The sequence below is a fragment of the Heterocephalus glaber genome, unplaced genomic scaffold, assembly GCF_053883595.1.
Source record: "Heterocephalus glaber isolate CG9 unplaced genomic scaffold, H.glaber_assembly_v1.0 deba00000347, whole genome shotgun sequence".
NCBI lineage: Eukaryota > Metazoa > Chordata > Mammalia > Rodentia > Bathyergidae > Heterocephalus > Heterocephalus glaber.
Genome location: NW_028258143.1, coordinates 44801536 through 44828367, shown reverse-complemented (window position 1 = coordinate 44828367; position 26832 = coordinate 44801536). Strand labels below are relative to the sequence as shown.

The following is a 26832-nucleotide window of genomic DNA, read 5'->3' as shown; positions in this document are numbered from 1 at the left end:
GAATCATTTCATGTTAGCCTCTTGGACATGAAAATGAATTTGTTAGTTTGCTTCAAAAAATGTGAATGACCTAATTCTAATAATTCTTGATACAGTTTCTCAAGGAGTAAATTCAATGTTTAATGCCAATGTACAAGACAACTAGACTCTCATTTATCTGAGACATTTGGTGTTTTTGTCCTTTGTCACACCAGGCATTCATTATAATTTCTACACATGGGGGTTAGGGAAGGAGTTTAAAGTCTGCAAATGGATCCTCTCTGGATATTCACTAAATAGGAGAATACCTGGAGAGGGGAAAGACAATTGAGATCTCTTTCCAATTAGTGCGTATTCTTTCTTCAGCTTAAGAAATTATGCCGCCAAGTGTAGCAGGATACATGGTTGGGACATTGTATTTCCGGCGATTCCAAAGAGATATGCAGTCTCCACGTATTCTTTTCTCCAACAAGAAAATGAGCGCCTGCTCTCCCTCTCTCCCTCTCTTTCTGTCTCTCTCTGTGGTTTATGAAAGAGTTGCTGGGCGTGGGAGGGAACATACTTCAGCCATTAACTCTGCTGTTAGAATTCTCAAGCTATCATTCTAATGAGAAATAGCTGCAAAAGAGTTTTGGATAAAGCCAAGCTAATGATAATGACCAAAGTTTATTCTTTCCTTGTTTCTTCAAGTTATCTGCAAACACATACTTCATTTTTATTTTGCTGCAATGACCTCAATATATGATTGCTTTTATGGTAAACTCATTCCAAACCCACACAGAATTCAGATCATAATTTTCCTGGCACGCATCCTCAATAAATGTTAGCTACCACCATGATAAGCAATATTAATTTTATCTCTCAAGAGACCAACTGTTTTGTTCCTGGGTTGGCCATTGCATCGTAAAAAGCATCTCGGAGACCACAACTTCCACGTGACCCAGGTAACTCCTACCCTCTCCTCGGCCTTAATTTTAACATTAGGAAGTGAAGACTTGGATTCCTCAAACTCTGAGTACATGGTTTGGTTCCTTCAAGGAGTGCCCCAAGTTTCCTTCATGAACTTAGCGCCCCCTGGAGGTCACCAGAGGTTGGTGTGGTGTCCTGTTTGGGGAGGATGCGCTGACTGGGGAGCAGGTGGCCAGCTTTTTCGGGAGTCAGGGTTTACCTTTCCCCGGGCAGAGGTTGTGGAGGTTCAGAAAACCTGATGAAACAAATGCCAGGGACAGATGTTACCTAATTTGGTCAAAGAGCAAAGAGTGTGTGAAACACGTGGAAATCCTCAGCAGTGTCCGGGACAGGAACACTTTCTGGAAGAGTAGACCCAGAGCATCTCCCACGGTCTCAGAGTAGGCTTGCGACATCTCAGAGGATGAGCACAAAGTTACAGTTTCAAAAGCCTGGGCTCTGGAGAAGGAGGCTCTGGGTTGGAAGCCTGACTGCACTAGTGACTAGCACAGTTGTGCAAGGTACTTACTTCCTGGCTCTGGGCCTCAATTCCCTTATGTGTAAAATGAGGAAAACCTTTAATTTACGGCGCTGTTGGGAGGGTGGGCCATGACAAAGACAGAGCGGGGAGTCATTAACTGGAAGTTGCGCTCATTAAAGGAAAATTAATAATCTTTCTAATTCTAGACACTTTCACGTTTCCTCACGTTTTACCTCTGAGAAGTCTCCAGATGCCAGTAGTGTGTACAGCGACACCGCCCGCTCCCTCCCGGCCCGCCGCCCCATCCTCGGCCGAGGGGAAGCCGAGGGGCGCGGGGAAGGGGAAGGGCCGGGGCCAGTCTAGCCCCTCGCTCGCGCGTCCGGGCGCGGAGGGGCCTGTCATGGCGGCCCGGCTCCGGGTCACTTGCGCCCAGAGCCCTGGACGGAGGAACTGGAGGGGCACGGGTCGGCGCTGCCAACTGCGCTGCCTGCCGGCGGCTCACCTTCAAGGCGCCGGGCGGGAGAGCGGCTCGGCTACGGCTACGTCTGGTCTCCGGCGGCGCGCGGGCCGCGGGACCTGGGGCTCAGCCTGGATCGAGCACCCACCTAGGGCTTGGCAGCCGGGGCCCAGGGCCGGCAGCAGGGAGCGACGACAGCGCCCGGGAGCGCCCGGGGCCGCGCGCCTCCCCGCCCCGCCCCTCCTCCCCCCACCCCGGGCTCCGCCGCCCGCCCCGCCTCCCTCCCCTCCCCCGTCGCCTCGCACACTGCTGGGCCGCGCGACTGAGCCGGGGCGGGGAGCGCGGGCGGCGAGGCCACCGCACCTGCAGCACCGTGCTCCGACTGCCGAGCCGGCACCTCGCTCAGGCCGCCCGGGCTCCTTCTTCCCTCTCGCCGGCCTGCCCATGACGCCCGAGATCCTCGCAGGGCGACCATGACCACTTCCCTGCACGATGGGCAGAGCGCCGCGGGCAGGGCGGCTGCCAGGGACCCGCCGCCAGCCGCCCAGGTGCGCGCCGCTGCCCTGGGGAGGGGCGACGCCCAAGACCCGCCGCCGGCCCCCGGGCTGCCCGCTCCGGACGCGCCCCGCGCCGGCGCTGCGCACAGGTAGGACCGCGGGGCGCGGGGCCAGGGGCGGACTAGGGGTGAGCCGGCCGCCCGGACCCGGCCAAGTTTGTGAAAGTCTCCGAAGACAATTCCCTTTGAGCTGGCTCCTACAGGGCGCAGGACATTGCGATCTCGCAACGCCTTATTATAAATAGCATCACCCCTTCATTGAGAGCTCTACCCCTCTCGCCTCTGTCCATCGGTGTGAACTAGGAGGCCAAACTCCGTATTCACCACCCTCTGCTGCTTCTTACTGGCCCTGCATTGTTGGAAAAATAAACAGTCGTTTTTGTTTGATAGATTTAAAAAATCGAAGCGTAGATGAGTTCACCACCCACATAGCCTTACAGCGACCCTGGAGAGGCAGAGCTTGGATTGACATTTGAGCAGTCTTCAGTGTTCAGCAGGAAGGAATAGAGGCTTTAAAAGGTTTCTCAATCTCCTTAGCATTCAGCACTAAGTGCCTTTAGAGTTGCACCTACTTCAGGAAAGAAAAAAAGACTACAATAGTACAAAAATCGGTGGTCCTTTATATTCATACGTTTAAATAGTACTTGTTTTTTCTTCAGATTTTCAGTGCTCCTACTTTAGCGAAGTTAAAATTACTCTCCAGTGGACTAGAGTACATTTATACTAGCAAGTTCTATTAACTTACCTCCTTAAAAACACTGCCTTGCTGTTTAGTATCTATAAGCACTTGGAAAATCAACAGACTGTGTGTGGGCAACATTGTGAATGAAATCTGAAGTGAGATGAACCACAGCTATAATTAATAAATCATAACTTCCAAAAGTGATTAGTAAAATACCATAGGGATGAAATCACTAAAATGTAACTCTAAGACTTTGTCACTTTAATGGGTGCATAATAATGTGTAAATCCTTAGGATAATTTTTGAACTAATAATTATAATAGTTCACATCGCTGCTTCAGGAAAATTATCAAAAGTTCAGGAAATGGAGTGTCCATGCCTGCTGATTCTTTTAAAGGTTAAAAAAGAAGAAGAAATGAAGATAGAAATGTTATAGATTTATTGGTATCAGTTAACATTTTATTTTGATCCGCAGAAAGTACACCATAGCCCCTTGCTTTATACTTTTTATAATATCAGCATTGTTACTGAGTAGTGTGTGTTTGCCTTAACACCGCTATTTAATCCTGACAGCAATTATATTTTACATGCTGTTTTATGTAAATTGCATCCTATGTTCCCTTGGTGTAGGAGAAAAAAGAAAGATCTTGATGTTCTGGAAATGCCATCTATTCCAAACCCTTTTCCTGAGCTATGCTGTTCTCCATTTACGTCAATGTTGTCAGCAGGGCTGTTTCCCAAAGCAAATTCAAGGAAAAAACAGGTATGCATTCTAAATTTTTTAAGTCAAATGTCTTAGGAATTCTAAAACCAGATAGTCTTTATGGTTTCCAGTAGCTTAGAATATTTGCAAAAAATTAGTATGGCCTATGCAAAATAACTGTTGACTGACACAGTTCTTTGGGATTGCTTTCTTTTTAGGACCTCAGTTTTCTCAGCTGTATAATGGGAATGTTAAAGGAAAGGTTACTTGTTAGGGTTTTGTGAAGTGTTGAAAGAGAGAACAGATGGTTAAAAGAGAGAACAGGCATAAACCACCGTGCCTGGGAGCTATTATCATTTACTGGGTATGTAGGAGAGTTGTATGTGATCATAGATTATCAATTTTAAATCAGGAATTGAAAGTGGGTGGGGCAGTGGGAGTGGGGTGAGAATGGCATTGTCTGGTTTCTTTAATACCTTCTCTCCTTTGACACATGTTTACCCTAAGTCAGCTTCATTTTCTAAAGGAAAGTGTTGTGGTGAATCTGGTAAAAGATAATTGGAGTTTAGGGCTCAACTTTCCTTCGTCATTTGGGTGTATTCTGTGATTGGGTGCTCTGGCTGTAGAAGGCATGACTTGTGAGTGATGATTAGAAGACAGACAGAAGATATTTTTATGATTTTTCTTTCTTTTCAGGTTTCTGGTTTGAGACTGACTTATGCAAATTACACTGTAATGACCAAGTAACTAAGAGAGGATTCATCATGATTATACATTTTGAGAAAAAAAATCAGTGTATCCTAGAATAAACATCTTGTCATATAATTGCTTACAGTTTTGAACATGCAAAACAGACAATATTCACTTGACAAAATGTACCTGTTCGTACAAGGATAGAAGCAATAAAATTAAGCAGCCAGATACTCCTAGTAAGGAGAGGGATAATCATCAGAGATAGGAAAAGATAATTGGTGATTTTTTTCCATCTATTGTGCTCTTTCCCTCTTTTGTGTGTTTATTATCTCTGATGGGTTCAAAGATGTATGTTTATACTTTTAGGAATGGAGGAAAATACACTAGGAAGCAGATGAATTCTTGACAATATATAGCAACAATGGAAACATGAAATGCGTTTTGATGGAGCCTGGTATATATACTTTAAGGGCTGCAGGGATTTGGACTGCAATTTCCATTGGGAAGACAGACAAAGAGGGAACTCTTGAATGCTTTGTTATCAAGATGAGATTTAAAGTCAGATCTCAAGTTATAAACAGTTCCACTGAAACATCCAAGCCCTTTGAGAATCCATGTTTTGGGTGAGCATATAAGATGGAAGGAGGGATAGATTTGACTGTGTGCCATGGCAGTGGGAAAAATTGATTCTTCATAGTCCCTGTTACTGAATGAAAAAAGGAAATGTCTGATGATGACAGGATATCGGCGGAATTGAAGGTAATTTTCATAATTATGCAGGGTCTGCATACCATTCTAGACCACCTAAGGCATCTATCTAAACAAAATTGACACCTGAGAGGTATTTACCAAAGTAGGGTTTGATTTGGGGTAGGGGAGGGGTAGTGGTTGAACAGAGGAAGGGAATAGCAAGAAGTCTGTACCGGCTGTCATTTTAATTTTGTGGATAAAAACAGCATGCCAAGCCTAAGAAGAGATGTGTTGATTGGCAAGGTTTGTTTCGAATGGAAAACTAGGCTAGACTAGGTGTTGTTACGTTAACACAATGGAAACAGACCAGGAGGGCAGGAGGGAGAAGGGGTGAGTATCAGGGTCAAGATAGTATGTGCTCTAGGAGTCTGAGTGTGCATAGTCATCAGATGACAGTGAGACATTTTAGGAAATGACAACTTTCTTTTCTTCAGGTCAGGTTTAGCAAATAGGAAAAGGATGATGCGTTGTTACTGACTCCAGTAGGGTCCCTGCTCTGGCCTTGTGTGCTGTGTCCACCAGGCCAGAGGTCACTGCGCCCACGCAGTCCTGGCCTGATTCTAGGGGACCCATCCCAAAGGAGTGCTGCACCTTAGCAGGGTCCATCTTGCCAATCTCTTCTTAGGGCCATGAGTTTGGGTGTATATGAAGGGAAGGGTATCTCAGTGTTGTGAAGGAGCAAGGTCCATTTGCAATCTTTTCCATTTCTTTTTTCCCCTACTTAGACTTTGCAGTTAAAACTGAGCCTTATGTTTTTATTCCTTTGTCCACGTTCAGTGCTTTGGAATGAGTGAGGGTTTGAAAATAAATGACTGTCAGTAATTTCCCCAAGCTCCATATCTTTGTGACACACATATCCTTTTTTACAAAATAGTATTTCTGACCCAATTATTTCTCACTTTCAGTTGAGATGATGTAAATGATTGTATGTGATTACACTATACATTATTCTAATGAATATTCTTATGGTTGAAATATTGTAGGAAATATCTCTTCTCTTTTCATTCTCTTTCATTTGTTGTATTTAACCATTTTAGTCATTTTAGAATTTTTTCTTCTCATAGGAAAAATGAAGAAATACTACTTGCTATTTAAAAATAAGTGGCCAGAAATTTTGAGAGAATGTAGATTAGAAATAATAAATTTCATTTGCTTTTCAAAATTGTAGTAAAAAGTCATTTTATAGACCATTTAAAAAAATTTGATATGCCTACATGATGCCTGAGTGGCAAGGGACATTGAAGCCACATATAGATTATGCTTTATTTCTTTTTGCAAATGAAATGTCTCAAAGTATATAACACTGTTGGCTTTCAGTATTATTATTTTAATAATGAGACCTAGAATGAGAATCTATATTCTTCTTTTCTTTTTTTTTTTTGGTACTGGGGATCGAACTTGGGACCCTGCGCTTGTGAGGCAGGCTACAGAACCACTGAGCTAAATCCCCGGCCCTGAGAATCTGTATTCTTTATTCTCTCTTCTTATAATGCTGATTACATATAATCCTAAACCTATTTTTTTTTGTGTGTATACCAGTAATTCAGATTTAAAGTATACCTTTCTTTACTTGCATGGCCCAAAAAAGTAACATATATGTATTAAAAAATGGTTTACATTATGAATTTAATCTCTTTTATTTTGTAATTTCTGATTGAGAAGTGCTGGAAAAGCATCGCTTAGTAATGAACTCTCTAATGGTTTAGGTCTAAAATATCTCCTAGAAGTCTCCCCTTCAGAGGTGGGGCCTGGTAAGAGGGAGTGGGTCCCTGGGTCCTTGAGCTGGAAGGGTATATTCTTGTCACTGTTTCCTCCCTTCTATCTCTGCTTCCTGGCTGCCCTAGGGTGAGCAGCTTTCTTCCACCATGCCCTTCCACCATACCATTTCTACATTGGAGCCAACAGCACAGGGACTGAATCTCCCAAAACCCTCAGTCAAAATAAACCTCTCTTCTTTTAAGTTGCAAGTGTGAAATATTTTGTCCCAGCAATGAGAAAATGACCGATACAAACTCGAATATTTATTACTTGAAGAAAAGGAAAGAATAAGAGATCTTAACCATCACTGCCGAGTCAGTTCTTGTCTCAGATTTGTCAACCCCTAGTTAATTTTTATGCTTGGACACAGCTTGTATAGGAGTTCTGATTAATTGCTTCCCAGGACTATATAATATAACTATTTGAGAATAAAGTCTTGGCACAACTTAAAGATTAACATGTTCACAACAGGGCCATAATTCTTATGTCTCATTGCTGGGGTACTCTGAACTACCAGTGGTTTAAGCTGGGAGAACATGTTAGACTCTATTAAAAACTATGTCATTTGGGCCAGGGATTTAGCTCGGTGGTTTCACTGCCTGCTGCGCAAGTGCAAGGAGCAGAGTTCAATCCCTGGTACCAAAAACAAAACAAAACACTATGTCATGGAATAAGTTTGGAGTGATTTTTGAGATCTGGTCTAATTCCTTTCATATACCAATGTGCACATTGAGTCTTAGCAATGCTAGGTGGCAAATAGGACCTGAAATCTGGATTTCTTGAGCATTCAGTGGTAGGAATGTACAATTTCCAAAGATGCAAGGACTGTAAAAGTAGTATAAGTATTAAATGTATACCAGTGTTGGTAATTAAAACTCTAACCATTATACAAGAAAAGCAGGAGTGACAAATGCTATTTGTGAATATTCCTCTAAGGATCTGGAATTTCTCTCTCTGTTTTCCCCTGAATATTCTCCTTATATTTTTTTCCTCTAGTATCAATCTCCATAAAATTGCTATGAAAAAAATCAGTCAAATAATTGGTAATATGAAGGTAATATTTATTAGTATCATTCATAACCAGCTTTTATATGTAGCCCACAGTCCATTGGTTATTATCTCACGAGACCAAAGAAATAGCAAATATGTCCGTCATCCACATTTTAAGATTTAAAAATGAATGTGCAAAAATTGGAAGTGATTTGCTCATGCTCCCAAAGTTCAAATGAAAGGAAATCAAAAGAATACCAGGTCTGTCTGTGCTTTTCTTCACACCACTGTTTCATGTCTATTCTGTAGTGATGTAGCCTTCCTTGTAGATCTCAGAAAAATAATGTCTTTCAAATAATTAAGAAATTAGTTTTCCATATGTTCTGCCTTTGATTTCTGTTTCCTCTAGTGTGCCAAGGGCTTTCAAAGGATAAATATATCTCTATTTCCAAATTCAAAGGCCTCTTATGTCATTCCTTTGTGATATCAGTAATTAACTCAGTTTGTGTGTGCTGAGCCTGTATGTGTGGTCCAAAAGGAATCTTGTGTGGCTGCCACATTAACTGGACTCTCATATTCATGTACCTTAAAGTAGAAAGGAAGAAAGTTTATTCCTATACTCTGAATTTTCTAATCTTGGTAGTTATTAATTTTTACCTCATTTATTTCATCTATTCCTGTTTCAAATTTATATTTTCTTTGTTGAAGTATTTTAAGTAAATCCTAGACATCCTCTCATTGCAAGCCGGTCTAGTTTTATATGCATCTCTGAAAACTGCATTTTAAAAATATAATCCAAATGCCATTATTCCCTAACAAGAATAACAATAATTCCTTGATATCATCTAAAACCATTCATAATCAAATTTTCTCAGTTGGAATGGCACATGAAATCCTCATATTACAAACTGGTTATGTTTCAAAGTCTGCAAATTAGCTCTTTGGAACTTTGAATTCATTTTCAGATGGAAAGGACATCATAAATTGCATTTAGGCCCTCCAAGTTGTTTTATAAAATCCCATTTAATGTGAAATAAAATGCAAATATATATGCAGAAAGAACAATAGAAATATTACTTGTTCCTATTAGGATTCCAAACAAATCTATCTTTTTAACAACAGTTTGCTACTTTTGAATGCTGGCATTTGATAAGTATCTTTTTTTTTTTTTTTTGAGAAGGATTGAAAAATACACAGATCTTTGTAGCAGTGTTAAAATGAGCTTTAGAGCAGTGCTTTTCAAAGTGTGGTCCCTAAACCACCTTCCTCAGAATGTTTGGAGCTCTTGACCCACTGAATAATAATGTCTAGGAAAGGACAGAGGTATTTGACTTTTGTACATTTTTCTCTTTGTCATATGTACAAAATCCGTGCTACCCTTGTTCTCTACCACTTTCAGGCTCTGTCACTGTGACCTTTCAAAACTGGAAAAATTCATTTACTGTTGTTGAGTATAGGTTGGAGTACTGCAGATGGACTTTAGCTGATATTTTAGCGATCTATTGATTATTGTACTTGGAGGAAATAGAGCCTTGAATGAACTAGCCTACAAGGTTATGTTTTAGTACCCAAAGGCCAAAAGTTCAGTGTCTCAAGAGAGACTGGAATTGAGAACTAGGAAGTCAGCAAAAATCAAGACAAGTGCTTTCTCTCTGCTTTCTCTCTTTTGTTCTCCCACATGCATACCACATATTCTCTGCTTCTCCTTGCAAATACACTTGGCTTTCTGACATTTCTCAGCAGTCTTGCTTGTCAGTGGCCACCCCTGAAGTTTTCTCTTAGTGTTCTGTATTTGGTCACTGACTGGAGTCTATATCTGGAGAGAGATAATAGCTTGGTATATTCAGCTCTTACCACGCTGCTGTGGCCAAGAGGACAGAGGGATCTAGATCACCATTCACTCAGCAGGGGTTTGGGGGTTCTGCAAGGAGGTACAAGTTTATTACATGTGGCATATAGAGGGAGGAAGAAACCATGGACAGCTAGTGCCCTGGGATTTAAGAGTTCTAACAAACCAAGAGGGCTCAAAAACTAATTCTTGTCAATATGTTTATGTATGATGACCCACTGATGGGTTTGTTTGACAGCCTGCCTACTTCTTAGTGTCCAGTTCCTTTACTTCCATTCACTTAGTTTACAGGAGGCATATTTACTAGAAAGTAAATGCCACCCTTCAGCAATGGTCAGCTATCCTGGTAATTGTCTTAAGGGTATGTCTTAGTGAGATCCCTTAGCCTCTGATGATCGGGGCTACCATCTCAGGATCCTTTCCACTTCATGCTTGGTTACCTTCATTTGTAGGAGAAAATAGCTGTCTCTTCCTATTTTAAAACTTAAATCATAGAAGATCTTTTTTCGGTCAGGCTTTTATTTCCACTTTGAAGGTTACCTCCAAGTTTTGGTTAATTCTCAGGATACATTTGCCATTGTATCCTTATGTTCAGTGTGGTTTTATTTTTAACATTTTTTTTTTTTTTTTGGTACCGGGGATCGAACTCAGGTCCTTGTGCTTGCAGAGCAGGCGGTGGTGGAACCACTGAGGTAAATCCCCAGCCCAAATAATTTTTTTTTTTTTGGTATCGGGGATCAAACTCAGGTCCTTGCGCTTGTGCAGCAGGCGGCGAAACCACTGAGCTAAATCCCCAGTCCTTATTTTTCACTTTTTGAAAGCCCAGCTTCTGTTTTGGTTTTCCCTATGGGCATATACTGTGTTCTATCAAGAGCGGAAGAATTATAGTCACTCATATTTCAATATAAATGTGAATCTTAATGTAAGAAAAGATTTCTGCAGTCTTGTGGATATTGCTTTGAAAAATGTCATCTCATATGGAACAGTAATAAATTCTATTCTGTAAATTCTATGTGTATTTCAGTGGAGATAAATGACTTGGGAATTGTGTTTTCTGCACTTTAAGTGACGGGCAGCTCAAGGGAGACACTAGAAAGTGGCCCTAAGCCTTTGCCACAATAAAAGAGTAGAGGGAAGGGTTCACAGTGAATTTAGAAGAGAAATGAAAGAACTGATATGAGAGAGTCTTTAGCACTTGTCCTTCCTTTTGACCTGCACATTTAATATTTTTCAAAACTACCAAGAAAATAAACTCAAATGGGGTTAATATTCTTGTGTACATATGCTTGTAGTCCAAAAGGTCATTAATAAATTATTCACATACATTTTCCCATAGATGTGGTGGTTAGGTTGCCAGGCCAGTCAGTTTTTTAAATCCATAAAAGCTTCAAAGAATAGTATGCTTACAACATCCTTTACACCACTTTTAATACTGTATCTATGGAAGATGTGAGTCAGTATGATGTGACTGAAAGATACTGGACTGGGAATTAGCAAACCTAGTTTTTAATATTGCCATATTGCTGCTGAGTAATAAGATAACAGGCCAATGCCTCCATGTTTCTGGGTCTTCTTAGAGCTCTATAATGTTACTCTTTTCTCAGAGCAGTTGATTATTCTGATGACTCTCAAAGTACTTAAGACTCTCCTACAATAGCTACAAGAGTGACAGAAGGTTTCTTTGGTCTTACGACTCAAGAAGTTTCTTCTCAACTTCCATTCAGATATTCCTATATGAACATCACACCTCTTTTGCTAAGAATATATTTGGGGTCAAGGAGCACCAGAGCCACCTTCATGGAGATAATGGGGAGAGGAGGGTCTGATTAAGTTAAAAATAGTGCATCAAAGTCAAGGTTTAAATATCAGAAAGAGAATCAGTGTGTTAAATCTGGGAGGGACCAGGTTGAGCTGTGCATGTAAGGTATAGAACCAAGTGTTTAAATTTGGAAATAAGGATATGGGATTAGGTAAGCAAATTCAAAGCTGAGATAGGTCCAAAATGCATTTGGCTCTGCTTGGCTTAAAGGATGTGTCACTGTCATAATCTCTGAATTCTCCAAACTCCTCTTGCTTAACTTCAAGCTGTTCATTTGGTTGTTCAATCTAAAAACCAATGAGGCCATGTTCTGTCTTGTTAATTACTGCTACATCATTCAACCAAACAGACTTGGATCTATACGGTTCTCTCCATCTATGCTGCTATAATCCTAATTTAAGGCACTATCTTTTGACCTACAGGAACCACCTGTAGAAGCCATAAATGGCGTTGCATCTACATTAGCCATCTTGTTCTATTTTCCATACAGTTGTTCCAAGGAACCTTTAGAAATGTAGATTGAATCATGTCGCTCCTGATTGACAGTGTTTTGATAGTTTAAAATCTATAATTCTTACTTTGCTCTACAGGATTCTACATGAATCTCCTGTGCATTGTATCCTGTGTTCATTATCCTCTAGCTAGCCACAGTCCTATTTTTTGTGAATGTGGCAATTTTTTGTGAATTTATTTCTATTTCAAAGACTTTGAGTTGACTGTTTTCTGTGCCTGGAAACCTTTTCCTGATTCTTTACATGAATGACTAACTCCTCTTTTATTCTTTAGGTCTCAGCATAAGCTCATCCCATCAAGCTGGCCTTTTCTTTGACCAGCCTATCTAAAGTAGTCTGTTTTTTTTCTTTTTACATTATCAAATTTTTCAGTTTATTTCCTTGGGTATTTGGGTAATTATTTATTGTTTTTTACATCTAAGTGGATTATCTTAGGTTCATTATTCTTAGGTTCTTTTGTTGAAAAAAATGAATGAGTAAATGGGCTAGTAAGAGAAATACATATGGGCCAGGGATTTAGCTCAGTGATGCCATGCCTGCCTGGCAAGTGCAATGTTCTGAGTTTGATTTTTGGTACTGGAAAAAAAAAAAAAGAAATACATAAATAAAGCCAATTTTATAAAATTTCATTTTGATATAATTTTCCTAATTGTCATTAATCACATTCTTCTTTTTTAAAAATATTACTAGTTCTATTAAAATTTTTTTTTTAAAAAAAATTGTGATCATGTGTAATGAAATTAGTAGCCATTTCTGACTTTATAAGTTATTATTTAGTGTGATCGTAAGTAAAGACTGCTCCATGGTCTGCTGTACTTTCTTCCAGCTTGTTTCACACAATCCACACAGTAAAACTTAATGAAAATATCAGTTACCTCTTGCACACCACGGTGTAGATGCTAATAAAAGTTTTAATAGCTAAGTATGTCATTGGTAAATTATTTGGCCTAGTGTTCATCAGATGGAAGTGAGGAGACCTATGCTCCTTAAACATAGATGAAGACTTTCTAAGAGGTATACAAATTCATGGATTTAAGAGAATCAGTTTCCAGATCTTCATCTTGTACATGTACTTTTGCCTAAAACGTACCTTCCTGATAACTTGCCTAGGTTTGCAGTAACCTTTTCACCTAGTACATTACCTGGGGCCATGTAATTCTCCAGGGAATCACACATAGGGAAAGTTTCCTTTAATGATTAATCAAAGCGCTGCACATCAGAAGGGATTATTGTCTTTTTATGCCCTAAATCGATTTCTGATAAGGGCAAATCATGGTTAGAAGTGAGTATTCTGGCTAGTTTGAAATGGTCTTTATTGAAACATATGATGGTATGGTGGGAATAATGACAATGTTCATTTTTCACTTTCTAACTTTTTTTTTTGGTACTCGGGATCGAACTTGGGACCTTGCGCTTGTGAGGCAGGCAGCAGAACCATTGAGCTAAAACTCTGGCCCTCACTTTCTAACTTCTATTCTTCCATGTTTGGACTGTTGTCAGAGAATACATAATTCTTGAGGAAGAGTTTCCTAAGAACAAAGTAAAGAGTGTATCAGTGAGAAACACGGAATGCTGAAAATGGCTTTTTGCCATGCATTTCAATGTATTTTCTGCTATATGTAATAGATATTTATTGGATGCATCAGTAGCTGAGAGACAGTGTGCTTACAGACAGCCAGTTGGTGCTGCAGGCAAGGTTCTCAGGGAAGCTGACTTGGAGCATAGATTTGGCCACAGGAAGTTTCCTGGGGAGAGCTTTTGGAGGTACCACCTCTTGGAATGGACACAGGGAAAAGAAAGGCCACAGGGCAGTTCCAGCACAGTCCTCCAGATCTCATAGGAACTCTGAAGCTGGGATGGCACCTCTGAATTGTTCAGAATGAGGACGTAGGGGCTGGGCTGCCTAGGAAATGCCTGACCTTGGATATGGTAGCTCTCTTTAGCAGAGTAAAATGGCAGGCAGGGAGGCCTTTGCCACAAGACTGCCTGGCTGATAGTCTAACAGCTGGAGAAATGTGTTTCAGTCCTGAATTGGGTAGGTTTGGGTGGCTGCCACCATCTACTGCAGTTAGTGGCTGATTCTTTTAAATGTAACAGAAATAGTTTCTGGGGCTACTGAAGTTTTCAGGATAAATTCGATAAAACTTGTACATAATTTCTTTCAAACTTTGTGTTATTCAATATTGTGGTTAAATCTATTTTAGAAAATCATATTATGAACTATTTCTTCCAATTTACTCAGTTCCCATCCTATTTTGTCATAAAATATTTTACTATTTTTCACTTTAAAAAAAATTATATGATGGTTGGTGGACTGATTTTTTAAAGGAGTATACAACTTACTTTCATTAAAAAACATAAGCACTTTTAAGAAATCATGATCAGTACAGTATTTGCCCAAACATAAGATATAGCCAGAAAATAAGTTCTAGCATAATTTTAGAAGAAATATCCTCTGAAAATGAGCCTCATTTTTCGGGAAGCACAGTACTAGATTTTAGGTAGGCATGTTTAATTTTATACTTGGTTTTATTTAATTACATCCAAAGCTTAAACCCAGAGGTGGAAATGTACACTCACATAATTACCAAAGAAATCTGTTGACTTCCTAGCACTTCATCATATTTCTCAGAACTTTTAGTCCTACATTATTTTAAATCTTGATTTCTTTTACCTACTTCTTTTCTAAAATATAATCCACAATTTGTTTTTTCAGTGTTCTTAGTACTTTTTCTCAGAATGACATTAGCATTTGTAATTAGTTGAAAAGTAAAGTTAAATTTTCTCTGATAGAGGATGAGTCTGATTTGGCTAATTGAGAATGAAGAGTACTTTTTCCAGTTATTTTTTTTTTTTTTGCTTAAATTCTTTTATTGGTACATTTTAGGTATACAATACATTTACATTTATCATTGGGTACTGTACCTGTACATGATGTATCTTGGTTCTTATTTTTTCCCCATTCCCTATCTACCCGTCCCTATTTATAAAGACTTTGTTTCCATTTTTTCCTTTTCTCATGATTTTTCCTTTCTCTTCTTTCCTTTCCCCTTCCCCTTCCACTTTCCCTAACCCTTTGGACCTTTCTTCCTATTTCAAATTATCACTTATTCATTTTAATCATTTTAATCCTTATTTACACTTTCAGTTTCTCACACCAGAGAAACTATTTGGTATTTACACATGTGTGTCCTATTTATTTCACTTAAGAGTATGGCCTCAATGTGCATCCATTTAGCTATAAATGTCTCTGGTTTGTCATTCTTTATGGCTGAGTAGTACTCCATTTTATAGAAAACCCACATCTTCTTTATCCAGTCTCCAATTGATGGGTACTTGGGCTGTTTCCAAGCTTTAGCTATTACAAACTGTGCCGCTATAAACATGGGTGTGCATATATCACTGTGGTATGATTCTTTTTTTTTTTTTTTGGCTACCGGGGATCGAACTTGGGTCCTTCCACTTGCGAGGCAGGCGGCGGAACCACTGAGCTAAATCCCCGGCCCTGTGGTATGATTCTTTTAATTCTTTGGGGAAGATCCCCAGCAGGGGAATAGCTGGGTCAAATGGGACCTCTAATCCTAGTTCTTTGAGGCATCTCCATACTGATTTCCACAGTAGTTGCACCAGTCTGCACTCCCACCAACAGTGGAGAAGGGTTCCTCTCTCCTTATTCAGTTATGTTTTTTCAGCTTGACATTTTCTTAAATAGAACAAACAGCCTAAAGCCTTAAAACTTTTGATAAAATATATTTAAAACATAAGACAAAAGCTCTTTATGAAAAATAAGTGGGAAAGAAATCATGTGACTTGTAAGTTGGTTTGACCAAGTGCTAAAATCAACACATTTTCTCCAGATTTTTCAAAATGTGTTAATTTGAACAAAGTACATTTAAGTAAAAAAGCAGTGAATCAGTAATGGTAAAGCTTTGTTGAAGGAGTCTACAGAAATTGAGAAAACAAATAAATCTGGGTAACAGCCTTTTTCAAGTTCCGTAGTTTTCAAGTTGTTGTTTTCAATTATAGGAGGCCCTAATTGACTTACTGGTTGATAAACAATTAAAGATGATTTTAGCTCGGATGGAGCTCAAAGATTGACATTATTCTTCATGATCTCTGCACTTCCTCTTCTCCTTTACTGTGTTAGTGAGCTTTCCATTGCTGTGAAAGGACACCTAAGATAATCAACTTAAAAGAGGAATGACTTCTTTTAACTCACAGTTTTGGAACTTTTGGTCTATGTTGATTGGCCTCATGTCTTTTTGAGCCTCTGCTAAGGTTGTGCTTCATGGTGGGGAGTGTATAAATGCTTACCTCTAAGACTGGGAAGGTGGGGAGAGGGGAAAGAGGGGAGAAATAGAGATAGACAGATAGATATAGAGGGCCAGGGTACAATATGCCTTTGAAGGACATGCTTTCCATAAGCTAGCTTCCTTTCACTGGGCCCTGGCTCTGAAAGATTCCAGCACTCCTCAGGAGCAACATGGGCTGGGAGCAAAGCTTTTAATACGTGGACTCTTTGGGATCCAAATTATAGCATTTACCCACCTTAATTTTCCTCTGTAACACTTACTGTCCTTTGACATTAATAGTTCACTTACATATGTGTTTACTTGTTTACTCTATTTTCCCACTAGAGCATAAGCGAAGGCAGGAATTTGAATTTGTTATGTTTTATTTACTCAATCTCCACCAGATAAGCAATGCCTAATACTTAACAGACTCTTAGTAAATTTTTACTGAATGAATGACTACATGAATGGGGAAGGAGCAGAGAAGTATTTATTACTAAGGGGATGAATGAGAGAATATTTGGGAGCATATGATACTTTAAGGTAAATTATATGAAATTTGTAAAGAAACTTAGAAAGGTGAAATTTAGGTTATATTTTGGGAGGGATCTGATATTGTTGGATGTTAAAGTGATCTCGGTCAGGATAAACATTTGAATATTGTTTTACCAGTATAAGCACATTCTAAATTTGGATTACCCTTGCTCAGAATAAGTTCTGTTCTTTGTCTTTCTGGTCTCCTTGTAAGCGTTTTCAGTCTTGCCAGTTCAGGTATGGCAGTTAAAAAAAAACACATATACTTTATAGACTGAGTTCAGTGAAAGTTTTTCAATCAGCCCACATTCACAGTGGAAGATTACTGTCATTCTTGGGAAGAATGTGTGTGTGTGTGTGTGTGTGTGTGTGTGTGTGTGTGTGTGTGTGTGACAGTATTCAGATGTTCAGATGAAAGGGCTACTTTGGTATTATTTAACTGTGTATTGGCAAGACTGTGGCCAGTATCTGGTTTCTCTTTAGAGCCATTTTGCATTATATTACAGTACTCTGACTATGCTGTGCCAAGGAAATTAAGATCAGCTGGAACACTCTGTAGGTCATTGGCTTGGAATCTTAGGGCCCTGGAAACTTGATGTTTTGTTTTAATGACCTCATTTAGGCTGAACCCGCCTTTGTCCCAAAAGCATAAGGGCCCCTTTACAAAACCATGTCTGTACCTTGGGAAAGATATGGGAGAGGTTCAGACAAAAATATTTCGGTCAAGCTCCATGTATAGAGTACTTAATAAGTTACGACCCTTCCATTGAGAAAAATGAAGAAAAAGCCTAAATTCTCTTCAACACAGATTTAGCCACCAAATTCTAGGATATCAGGAACATATTTTGAAAGTTTTAAGAAAAATGAAAAGGAGGAATGTTTACTGTTCACATAACAGTTTATGGGTCTTGTGCTTTGTTCCCTGCTTTCTGAAGATTTTCAGGGGAAGTCATGAAGAACCTCCTCCATATTTCTCAAAGTGGGAGATATGTACTTCATATGTGTGAGGATTATGAGAGGGCCATAGGAGAAGTTGTATGGTAAACTGGGACATTTTTTGGGAACATTAGTTTTAATTGAAAAAATGAGAAAAACATTTTCATATTAAGATAAACACTTGTATTTGAGTAGAATCACAATTTACATGAATGTTTACAAACAAATTAAATATCTTAAGGTTATTTCCCACCTTGAGATGGCAAGGGTTATACAATTACTTTTTTTCCATTTTGGGTGGTTCTGGTAGACACATTTGAGAAGTACTAGTGTAGCTTTCAGTTCTGTGAGAAGTGTCTCTTTGTAACCCGCAGGAGAGTTGTTTATCACCTCTGTCTTCTCACTTCTTAGCCAAAGTTCTTTCTTTCTAGAGCATCTCTGCTTCACTGGTAAAAAATATCATTAAAATTGAGGCGATTAGGTTTTTGAGCATTTTTGAAGAGTGTTTTCTACTCTCCTTTCCTGCAGAGTGGCTCGGAATTGTTCTTCTCAAAGTCTCTGAGGACCACTTTATTCCTGAAGGCCTACTTCTCAGTCCTCATTTTGATGTCTTTTCAGTTTTGTATACTTTTGACTACTCTTTGCTTCTTGAAACACTTTCTTGACTTCTGCCTCTTAAAAGTCTCTGTTGTAGAATTCAGTGTTGGTGTACTTTACGATTTTGTCATGGAACTTCTTGTCGTCTTACCGCAAGAGTGATCTCATCTACTGCCATGACCTCAATTCAGTTCTGTAAGGCTAGGTTAGATCTTTATCCCAGGCTACCTGCCAGTTATATTCACTTATACAGCTCATTGTCATCTTGAAGTTGGAATGTACCAAGCTGAATTAATACTTTTCCTCTTAAACTTTCTCCTTCTCCTGTGGTTCCATTCACTGGGAATAGAATGCTGTCTATCTGTATTAGAAAATCAGCTATCTTATCTTTGGCTTCTTTCTGTTCCTCACTTTCACCCAGTCCAGTTGATTATTAAGTTACTGAGTCTTTTTGGAAAGATAACTCTTGGATTTGTCCACTTTTTATCAGCTCTCTGCCATTGTAGCGGTTCAGGCCAAATCATTTCTTTCATAACTACTTTCAGGCCCTCCTTACCAGTTTCTCTGTTTTTACTCTTCTGTGCCTAGAAGTGTAATATTTTTAAAATATTTTTTGTTGAAGAGGTAAAGTTCATAAAACACAAAACTAGCCATTGAAAAGTTTACAATTCTCTGGCATTTAATACATTCACAGGGTTGTGTCATCATCACACTTATCTTGTTTCAGAACATTTTCATCACCTCCAAATAAACCTTGTGTCCACTGAACAGACACTCTTTCCCTCTGACTTCCCCTTTCTCTTGGTCCCTGACAATCACTAACCTGCATTTTGTCTCTATGGATTTACTTATTCAGGATATTTCATAAAGATGGTCTCACAAAATTTGTGACCGTTTGTGTCCGATTTCTTTTACGTTGCCTGTTTTTAAAATTTTATTTTATTAGTACATATTTGTAGTACATGAAGTTTGTGTTCATCTTAGGGAGGAGGTACATGTACATAATACATCTTGATTCTTTTTATCACCCTTCTCCTCACCCACCTCCCTCTAGATCTCCTTTCTCCATTTTCATTATTATTATTATTATTATTTTTTAAGTTCATGTTTGTGACAACTGTGATTACCCTGTGGGTATTTGGTACATGTACATGATACATCTTGCATCTTTTTACATTCCCCTTTCTCTCACCCCCTTCACTCACCCTTGGTCTCTTGGATCCCTTCCCATTTGCAAAAGATCTATCTCTAGTTTCCTTTTGTCAGTCTTTTATTTTGCTCTTTATTTGTACTTTGTATTATTCAAATGAGAGAAACTATGCAGTATTTAAGTGCGTATGTCTGATTTATTTCACTTCAGATTATATTTTCCAGGTGCATCCATTTGCCTGTTTTTAAAGTTGACCACTGTTGTAATGTGTAATAAAGTGCTTCTTTATCATGAAATAATTTCAAAACTGTGTAGATATAACTATATTTTCTTTTTAAGTAATAAGAGACTGTTCATACAGTACATGGTTTCACCCTCTTTATGCTTTTATTCTCACTCTTGTTTCTCCTTCCTACTATGGGAGAATTACAGTTCTGAGGTTGGCAAGTGTCCTTCCTTCTTTTTTATGCTTTTACACACATGGCACTATAATGTGTTTTAATGATCATATAAAAGATGTTTATATATCTATGTATGCAACTTACTGTTTTCCTTGAACATTTTTGTTAAACATATTAGTGAATGTAGATCTTGTTTATTTTCATTACATTTTATTGTCTCATTTATTAATTATGTCTCCAAGGAAGAAAGTTCTCATCGTAACAGCCCACACTGTAGTGTACATCCCAGTGTCTCTGTGCAGGCATTTCTCTACTGTATGAATTTAGGAATGGAATTGCTTGGCTGTATAGCAGGTGCCTGCTCAGTTTTACTAGATACTGCCAAATTCCTCTCCAAAGTAGTTGTACCCACCAGCTTATATGTGTTTCTTATTTCTACACTTTCAGATCAACAGCTGGTATTTTCAGAATTTAAAATTTTTGCCAATGTGGTGAATGTAGTGAAATTTAGTAACTGTGCTAATTTGCATTACCTTGGTTACTGGTAAGGTTGAACATCTTTTCTTTTGCTTCTGGCCAGCCATTTCTCTTCTTTTCGAGTTGTCTATATTTTTCTATGTCATTTGTCTCTATAAAATGATTAAGAGTGCTCTGTGTGGTATGTAGTCTTCTGGCAACTATAACATTGCAATTATATTTTCTCAGCAATTTTGACTTGCCTTTGTTTACAGTGTCTCTTATGAAACATTATAATTTTAATACAGTTAAATTCACTTTTAATTTTTTTCTCCTCCATGTCAGGAATATATTTTTATTAGCCATTTTAACATTTTTCTTCTCACATTTGGGTATTTAAAAGCATGATCAATTTTTATATATGATAACAATCTAATTTTTTTCAAGTGAACATCCACTCATACTAGCACTATTTATTAAAGTAAAAACTATTTATTTCCCAAAGATTTTAGAAATTTCTTTTAGGCGTGTATGGGAGTCCATGCTTGCAGTTGTAGCTACCAATGAAATGAGGTGGGAGGATCACTGGAATTCACAAGTTCAAGACCAATCTGGGCAACACAGTGAGACCCCATCTGACAAAAACCCAAACAACAAAATAAAACAAAAGCAATCCTGCCCCAAATAACAATGACAAATGCTTTGATCATGACCTTTAAAAATGGAAATGATAGTTTTAGATGGCAAATCTCACTGTCAGTCTTCTTTTAAAACCATTCCATGGGTCCCCTATCTCTTCACATGCTGTATTGACTTTAAGAGGACACTTGAGACTGTCTTTGTAATCCTGTTTCTATCCATTTCTTCCTATACTCTGTCCATTGACCACACTGAACTTTTAGTTTTCTGCTGTTTTTTGTCTTACCTGACAGTGACACTCAAGGCTTTGTATGAGATAGATGATTGGTCTTCCTGCATCTTTCTTCTTAATCTTTAAATAGCTAGTTTTAGGTAGGGCTTTTTGTAGAGTCAGCTGAGAGTCCTCTCTCCCCTACTAGATCTGCATTAGGTGCCCTTCCTAGAAACAGTCTACTAGGTCTTTACATTGTATTATCAGTCTGTTCACTTGTTAGTGATAGAGAATACAGGAAACTTTGTGGGGGCAGCAGGAATCATATGTACCTTGGACATCAATGCGTTTGTTGGACTCTAACATTGTGCCTGGCATATAGTAGTTCTCCTATAATACTTGATGAATGAACAGAAGCTTCAAATAACACTCTTACCCAGCCAGAGTAAGATTGTTTGTAAACTATGTGATAGATGATCATCCATTTATAATCTTTTTAGTTTTCAGTGGTAATGAACTCATTTTGCTTATGGTCAATAAATCCCTGTGTAAATGCTTTTTATAGAAAGCACATGTAAACTAAGTTTGTGTATCACTATCAGGAAAAATTTAATTGGAAAATTCTACTCCATCTCTATTTAAATCTATTTTGAACCTTATTCCAGCATTTCAAAGTATTGTTGAATTTTATTATGTCATTATAGTAATTGTCCCCTCCTGCTTCCTATCATCCGCATTTAGATATAGATTACAATATTGTTTTCATTCAAGAAGGAAAAGAAAGGCTATATTATTATATGGTTTGATTAGAATTATGAAGATAGGAAGAGGCAGAGGCAGGATCTGAACTCAGACTGCTTTATATTAATGATATTTGCAGCCTCTGGGCCTTTCTCCCTTATTTTCTTCCTTCCTTTTCTTCTTTTATTTAAAAAATGTTTTAAAGACAAACAGAAAAGATTTTTAAAAAATAGATCCATACTGTGGATAGTATTGCAGAGTAGACTTCTAGAGGTAGGCTTTGCTGAGATATTTCTCTTACATGGTATAACCAAGGGGCCTGATAGAGAATCAGTTTTAGATTTGTCCAAAGGTTCCATTGTCTCATTAATAGCTTGATCTTGGATCCTTTTCTTATAGATATATAAAATTATCATAACTATACAAAATTTAAATCTGATATGTTTTTCACTTTTTTGAGAAAAATGGACCATCCAAACTGTGTTTATATACTGAATTGTGTGGGTGGGGTCTCTACAATTTTAAAGCAATGTGACAACTTTTATAATTGTCCATGAAGTACATATATTATGCCTTTATGTTAGGGATGATGGTATTCTGAAGACAGTTTCATGTATGTTGTCATTTTATCCTTTTAACATCTGAATATAGTAAGTAGAATACTTAGCTTTATCCTAGTTTTACAAGTGAAAAAAATTAGGATCAAAGATCAAGGGTTAATTCATAGAGTTAATGCCTGACAGGGTTAGAACTGAAACCTGGATTTTCAGGTTTAAATCCCAGCCCTGAATGTCTAACATGAAATTGATAGGTAGAACTGTATTTAAAAATAGAATTACATAAAAAAGAACTTCTCTGTATTGCCAGTATTGTAGATGCTTAAGTAGTGAAACATGGGTTGTGACAATAGTGAAATCATACTTTAACCTACACATTTAACTCAACCTCAGTATGTTCTGATCTCCTACTCCAATAGTTTCCTATGGTATTGGGGAACTACCTTCATAAAATATGAAAAATTCTTTTTATTATTATTTCAGAAGCCTTTTTTATTTTTTAATTTGTAGGAATTTTGAATGATTTTCAAATCATACTAGGGAAATTGGATTGTTCTAGTATCAGGATTAATTCTAGGTAAAAGGGCTTAGCTGTAGTCTGGGGTGTTAAATTAATCAATAGATCCTTGCCTGAGATTTAATTGAAATTTAAGTCAGTAAAAATCCTGCCTGATGGCTTAGCGAACAGTTGAACAAAGTAGATGAAGGGGAGAAGAATGTATTTTTTCAACACTTACCCTCCCTTCCCGGGACAGAGATTTGGCATTGGACTGTCCTGCCATTATATGGTTACCATTAGCAAGTCAAATGCTCATTGTTTTTTTTTTTTGTTCTTTTTTTTTTGATACCGGGGATCGAACTCAGGTCCTTGTGCTATCGAGGCAGGCAGCGGAACCACTGAGCTAAATCCCCGGCCCTACTCATTGTTAGAATTAGCGTGGGGCTATAGATATGAGTGCAGAAAATACTAGTTTTTAAAGCATGGAATAAAAAAGTGATTTAAATATTTACAGATCGAATTAAATACCATTAAATAAAATAATTTAACTCCCTTCCTTATAGTATAATCATCCTTTACTATTAATACAGTAGCTTTATATATAATACTTTAGGGTGGCAGTTTTCAAACCTTTGTGGGAATATCACAGGCCTAAAGTATTTGATATAAATGCAAATTCCTGAGTCTCATCCCTGAAAAGTCTTATTTCTATAGGTTAAAGTATTAGAAATTGTAACAAGCACTTGCCAGAGTCTTGTAATTTGAATGCGGCTTGACTGTAGACCACTTTTGAAAAAGACCTGGTATAATCTGATTGAATCAAGGCTTTGGAATAACAATATTTCCACCTCAGAGGAACAACTGGGCATTTTTCCATTCTTTCAGTTGGAGATGTTACTTGTACATACTCATGGTTTATACATATTTGTGATTTTATAATATTTTCTAAAGTATAACATGTCCCTAAATCTGTTTACTTCATCTAAAAACTGATTGGATGTTTTTAAAATTTTCAGTTGCATTACCTTTAAAATTGAAGTGTAGTTATTGTTTAATAAATAACTTCTATGGCAATAAGAACTGTCATTGCACCATAACTTTTAGAGGGCGTGCTATTTAAACATATTTTTGTCTGGATAGTTCCAAGTACATACTGCAGAGGGGGCATGGTTTAAATGACACCAGGAATCTCTGACCTGATTGTTTTAGCATGAATTATTCTAGATTGTATTATTATTAATCCATTTCATTTCAGATTATTAGAGAAATATCATTTGTCGAAACAAATGATCTATTTAAAAAGGACTGGAATTATTATAACTTAATTATTTGAATAAAAACATTTTAAACATGTATTTAATACTCATTTCTTTTCAGTTTTTCACATTATGTAATGAACAGTAGCTCTAGCTAGCATCTCTTGTAGGTTGGATTTCTTAGTTGTAAGAATTGTGATTCTGATATGCTAAAGGGTTGATTATGATGTTATAATGGACAGACTTTGCTGAAGGATTATTTGTTTAATAAAATTTTGTAGTATTTTGCCTAAAAATGAAGATATGTATCATTCAAAGTATGTTATGTCCTTTTTCCTTTTTAATTCCAGGGTTCATGCATACATAAATATTTTATTTACAGTTTAGTGTTATTTTATGTAGCATTTTTCATACATGCTTTTATCAACTAATTCTCTATTAGTTACAATGGAATAGTTCACCTTGAGCTAGCTTGAGTGAAAAAGAAATGCCTCCTTTGAAATTCCTGTAAAACTGAACTGTTTTGTTGAAGTTAGTGACTGTTCCTTTTTTTAAATCTCTGTAGTTGCTACTGTGAAATATAGGACAGAGTAATGTGTGTCACTCTTCGTATTAATTCCTAGACGCCGGCTAGGGTAGATTAAAGATGGCTGTGAATTACTTGGTGCACCTTCCATGGTGAAGTGAAACCTATGTCTCCTCTGGAATATTGGAGCGCTCTGATTATTTCACCTTTATAATTCACTGGTAGGGACAGTGTGAAAATTCTAGTCCAAGGCTTTGAGAGAGAAGCAGCTTTCATTTCCTGTTTTTTTGTGTTTTTTTGTTTTTTGGAATAATCTTTTTGGTAAACCTGAGCTGGTTTACCTTAGCTCTGTATGACTACGTTAAGACTGTCCATGCTGAGAAAGCTATGTGTAGGTTCTCTAATAGATAGTGTCAGCCAAGTCCAGCTTTTCAGACAAAGAACTCCCAAGGTATTAGGCATGTGTGAAACAAATTGAGAATCCTCTGGACCAGCCCTTTACCAGCAGAATGCTTTGAGTTCCTTCATTGGCACCATGTAAAACAGAAGAATTGATCTAGATAAGCCCTGCTTTTCTATTCCACAAACTTGTGAGGTATAATCAAAGTGTGGTTGTTTTAGGTCTCTGTATTTTGGAACAATTATTATTAGCAATAAAAGAATCATAACCCAGGCTGAGTTCTTGAGTGTAAAATAGATGGTGACAAGTGGAAGTAATCTAGAAAACAACTCCTCTCTTTTGTAGGGAAAAACTGTATTCCAGGGAGATGCAATGACATGCTTAAGGGCATCTAAACAGATATGGTCACAATCAGGACTGTAGTCTGACTCTTTTGTCCTTGCCTCTAGAAGACATAGACGTTAATATCTATAAGATCATGAATTTTGTATTTTAAAATGGTAAGTGAAGACAGAGACATATAGCCTGGAGATACTTGAAGATCTACTGCCATGTCAGAAAGAACTTTATGATCTCCAAAAGCTCCTCAAATATAACTTGTTCCAGGAATATGCATCCTAACTATTTTGTATTATTTAACTACTATTAGAAAAAATTACCTTGCAGTGTATTGCATGTTTCATTTAATAGTCAACTATAGTAAGTACTTCTAAAATGACGCATGCAAATAATGTACATATAGTGTATATAGACAATGGCAACATATATGCAATTTGTATTTTTTACAGTTTCTTCATAAATTTGAAAATTTGAACACATTTTTCCACATAAACAATTATATTCAAAATTCAATATAACACATAAGGCACTTACAGTACAATTTTAGAAATAATCTCCATATTTATCAGTTTCTATGAGAAAATGCTTCCTGAATTCCAGCTTGGTGTTTGTGAACCCATCAGTCTAGAACCTCCCTTTGTTTGGCTTTGGCAGTGGAAATTTTGTATTTATCAAGCACTGAGAGAGAAAGTTCTTGGGGGCCTTTCTGCAGAGGTGCCTTGATGATGAGGAAAAGATGGAGCAACAGCGTGGTTTAGGAATTCTTGTTGGTTAGATTTGCTAAGTCAAGCCAACTCCTGCTGCGTCTCCTCCATCCTTTTTCTAAGTATCTTAGGGACTGGTTTGTGTCCTTCTCTTTCCTTCCTTCCCTGTAGCTTCCTCTGTCTGTTAGTTCTTAAACTAGAGAACAGGTTAAAGTTTGTTCATTTTCCTGTATGCTCCTCTCTTCTCTTCTTTACCTCCTCTCCGTTTCTTCCTTTTCCTCTACATTCCACTCTCACTCCCTCTTCTCCCTCTCTTTTTCTTCCCCTTCCCTCTCTCCCTCTTTTCTTTCATTTCTACTCATTGCCTTATTTCTCTTAAAATACATTCAGTTTATTTTATGCCTTGGAAAGCAACTA

General features: G+C 37.9%; 1 protein-coding gene across 1 annotated transcript in view; it reads left to right on the top strand.

Moving 5' to 3' along the window:
• Nucleotides 1-2178: 2178 nt before the first annotated feature.
• Grb14 (growth factor receptor bound protein 14) overlaps nt 2179-26832 on the top strand; it is a 137848-nt gene continuing 113194 nt past the window's right edge. Inside the window, exons 1-2 of the mRNA XM_004835843.4 lie at nt 2179-2511; nt 3734-3866. Of these exons, the coding sequence (XP_004835900.1) occupies nt 2339-2511; nt 3734-3866 (306 nt within the window). The 5' untranslated portion in view covers nt 2179-2338. The remainder of the gene's footprint in view (nt 2512-3733; nt 3867-26832) is intronic.